This window comes from Lagopus leucura, unplaced genomic scaffold (genome assembly GCF_019238085.1).
Source record: "Lagopus leucura isolate 7727_CA_CO unplaced genomic scaffold, USGS_WTPT01 33258-0_obj-0_obj, whole genome shotgun sequence".
NCBI classification, from domain to species: Eukaryota; Metazoa; Chordata; class Aves; order Galliformes; family Phasianidae; genus Lagopus; species Lagopus leucura.
This window is the reverse complement of record NW_024965756.1, coordinates 1-3,498: the sequence shown is the minus strand read 5'-3', so window position 1 is coordinate 3,498 and position 3,498 is coordinate 1. Positions and strand designations below refer to the sequence as shown.

At 68.3% G+C, this 3,498-nt stretch overlaps 1 protein-coding gene across 1 annotated transcript; it reads left to right on the top strand.

Moving 5' to 3' along the window:
* Positions 1 to 9: 9 nt before the first annotated feature.
* Positions 10 to 3,493, top strand: LOC122192281 (plectin-like; the record flags this gene model as incomplete). Its single annotated transcript, XM_042892804.1, has 1 exon — positions 10 to 3,493. A coding segment is annotated over exon 1 (3,483 nt), but the record flags the coding sequence as incomplete, so codon positions are not given.
* Positions 3,494 to 3,498: the final 5 nt, after the last annotated feature.

Here is a 3,498-nt window from a genome sequence, read left to right as displayed (position 1 = left end):
CTGCCCGCAGATGGAGGTGGCCCAGCAGGCGCAGCTCCGCCAGGAGGCGCAGTCGCTGCAGGAATCCTTCCTGCTCGAGAAGGACGCGCTGCTGCAGAAGGAGAAATTCATCGAGGAGGAGAAGGCGAAGCTGGAGAAGCTGTTCCAGGACGAAGTGGACAAAGCGCAGAGCCTGAAGGCCGAGCAGGAGCGGCAGCAGCAGGAGATGGAGCAGGAGAAGCAGCAGCTGAAGGCCATGCTGGACGAAGCCAAGCGGCAGCAGGAGGAGGCGGAGGAGAGCGTCCGCCGCAAGCAGGAGGAGCTGCAGCAGCTGCAGAAGCAGCGGCAGAAGCAGGAGCAGCTGCTGGAGGAGGAGAACCGGAAGCTGCGCGAGCGGCTGCAGCAGCTGCAGGAGGAGCAGCGGAGCGCGGCGGCGCCCACGCGGGAGATGATGATCCAAACGGACGCGGCGCCGCAGCAGCCGCCGCAGCCGCACGCGGTGCCCAACGGCCGCCACGCGCTGGACGGCCTGGAGCAGAACGGAGAGCCCGAATTCGCCTTCCAGGGCATCCGGCAGAAAGTGTCGGCGCAGCAGCTGGCGGCCGCCGGCGTCCTGAGCGGCCACAGCCTGGGCCAGCTGGCCGAGGGGAAGGTGAGCGTGGAGGAGCTGGCGCGGCGCGACGACGTGCGGACGTTCCTGCAGGGCCGCAGCTGCATCGCCGGTTTGCTGCTGGAGCCCGGGCGGCAGAAGATGAGCATCTACGAGGCCATGAAGAAGCGGCTGCTCAGCCCCGGCACCGCCTTGGTGCTGCTGGAGGCGCAGGCGGCCACCGGCTTCATGCTGGACCCCGTGCGCAACGCCAGGCTGTCGGTGAACGAAGCGGTGCGGGACGGGCTGGTGGGACCCGAGCTGCACAACAAGCTGCTGTCGGCCGAGCGCGCCGTCACCGGCTACAAGGACCCCTACACCGGGGACAACATCTCGCTCTTCGAGGCCATGCAGAAGGAGCTGATCGTCAGGGAGCACGGCGTGCGCCTGCTGGAGGCCCAGATCGCCACCGGCGGCATCATCGACCCCGTGCACAGCCACCGCCTGCCCGTGGAGGCGGCCTACAAGCGCGGGCTGTTTGACGAGGAGATGAACCGCGTCCTGTCCGACCCCAGCGACGACACCAAGGGCTTCCTGGACCCCAACACGCAGGAGAACCTCACCTACCTGCAGCTGATGGAGCGCTGCGTCGAGGACCCCGAGACGGGGCTGCTCCTGCTGCCGCTCAGCAGCCAGGCGGGCGCGGAGCTGCTCTACAGCGACCGCGAGGCCAAGGACGTCTTCCAGAAGGCCACGGTGAGCGCCCCGTTCGGCAAGTTCCAAGGCAAGACGGTGAGCATCTGGGAGATCATCAACTCGGAGTACTTCACCGAGGACCAGAGGAAGGAGCTGATCCAGCAGTACCGCAGCGGCAAGGTGACGGTGGAGAAGATCATCCGCATCGTCATCACCGTGGTGGAGGAGGGCGAGAAGAAGAGGCAGCTGCTGTTCGAGGGGCTGCGCGCCCCGGTGCCGGCCGCCGAGCTGCTGGAGAGCCGCATCATCGACAAGGACACGTACAACCGGCTGCGGCAGGGCAAGGCCAGCGTGGCCGACGTGGCTCAGAGCGACGGCGTGCGGCGCTACCTGAGGGGCACCGACGCCATCGCCGGCGTCCTGGTGGAGTCCAGCGGGGAGACGCTGAGCTTCTACGAAGCCCAGAGGAAGAACCTGCTGAAGCCGGAGGTGGCCCTGGCTCTGCTGGAGGCGCAGGCGGCCGCCGGCTTCATCGTGGAGCCGAGCGGCGGGCGGCTGTACACCGTGGACGAGGCGGTGAAGGCCGAGGTGGTGGGGCCGGAGGTCCACGAGCGGCTGCTGTCGGCGGAGAAGGCGGTGAGCGGCTACAAGGACCCCTACACCGGGCAGACCGTCGCCCTGTTCCAGGCGCTGAAGAAGGGCCTGGTCCCCACCGACGCCGGCGTGCGGCTGCTGGACGTGCAGCTCTGCACCGGCGGCATCGTCGACCCGGCGCACAGCCACCGCCTGCCGCTCGACGTCGCCTACCGGCGCGGCTGCTTGGACGCCGAGATGAAGGAGGCTCTGGAGGAGCTGCGGGGCTTCTACTGCCCCGGCAGCCGGCAGAACGTCAGCTACGCGCAGCTGCAGCAGAGCTGCCGCCGGGACGAGCGGACGGGGTTCCTCCTGCTGCCGCTGTCGGACGCCGCCATCCAGGCGCAGCAGGAGGAGATCTACACGGACGCTCAGGCCGAGGAGAGCTTCGGCAAAGCCACGGTGGAGGTGCCGGCCGGCAGCCTGCGCGGCCGCACGGTGAGCGTGTGGGAGCTGATCCACTCGGAGTACTTGAGCGAGGAGCAGCGGCGGGAGCTGCTGCGGCAGTACAAGACGGGCAGGGTGACCGTGGAGAAGGTCATCAAGATCGTCATCACCATCATCGAGGAGACGGAGAGCAGGAAGCAGGAGAAGCTGAGCTTCACGGGGCTGCGGGCGCCGGTGCCGGCCAGCGAGCTGCTGGAGTCGCGCATCCTCAGCGCGGCGCAGTACCAGCAGCTGCAGGACGGCCGCGCGACGGTGAAGGAGCTGGCCGAGACGGAGGCGGTCAGGCGCTTCCTGCACGGCGGCGACTGCATCGCCGGCGTCTACGTGGAGGCCACCAAGGAGAAGCTCAACATCTACGAGGCCATGAGGAGGAACCTGCTGCGCGCCAGCACCGCCGTGGTGCTGCTGGAGGCGCAGGCGGCCACCGGCTTCCTGATCGACGCGGTGAGGAACCGCAAGCTGTACGTCAACGAGGCGGTGAAGGCCGGCGTGGTGGGACCCGAGCTGCACGAGAAGCTGCTGTCGGCCGAGAAGGCCGTCACCGGCTACAAGGACCCCTACTCGGGGAACACCATCTCGCTCTTCGAGGCCATGCAGAAGGGGCTGATCGTCAGGGAGCACGGCGTGCGCCTGCTGGAGGCCCAGATCGCCACCGGCGGCATCATCGACCCCGTGCACAGCCACCGCCTGCCCGTCGAGGTGGCCTTCCAGCGCGGGCTGTTCGACGAGGAGATGAACCGCGTCCTGTCCGACCCCGGCGACGACACCAAGGGCTTCTTCGACCCCAACACGCAGGAGAACCTCACCTACCTGCAGCTGAAGGAGCGCTGCGTCGAGGACCCCGAGACGGGGCTGCTCCTGCTGCCGCTGCGGGAGCCCGAGAAGCCGACGGTGGTGGAGACGACGCGGGTGTACACGGAGGAGGAGACGCGGAAGGTGTTCGAGGAGACGCGGGTGGACATCCCCGCGGGCAGCCGGGCCGGCTCCTCCATGACGCTGTGGGAGATCATGCAGTCGGATCTGCTGCCCGACGAGCAGCGGCGGCGGCTGATGGAGGACTTCCAGGCGGGCCGCGTCTCCAAGGAGCGCATGATCATCATCATCATCGAGATCATCGAGCGCACCGAGATCATCCGGCAGCAGAACCTCGCGTC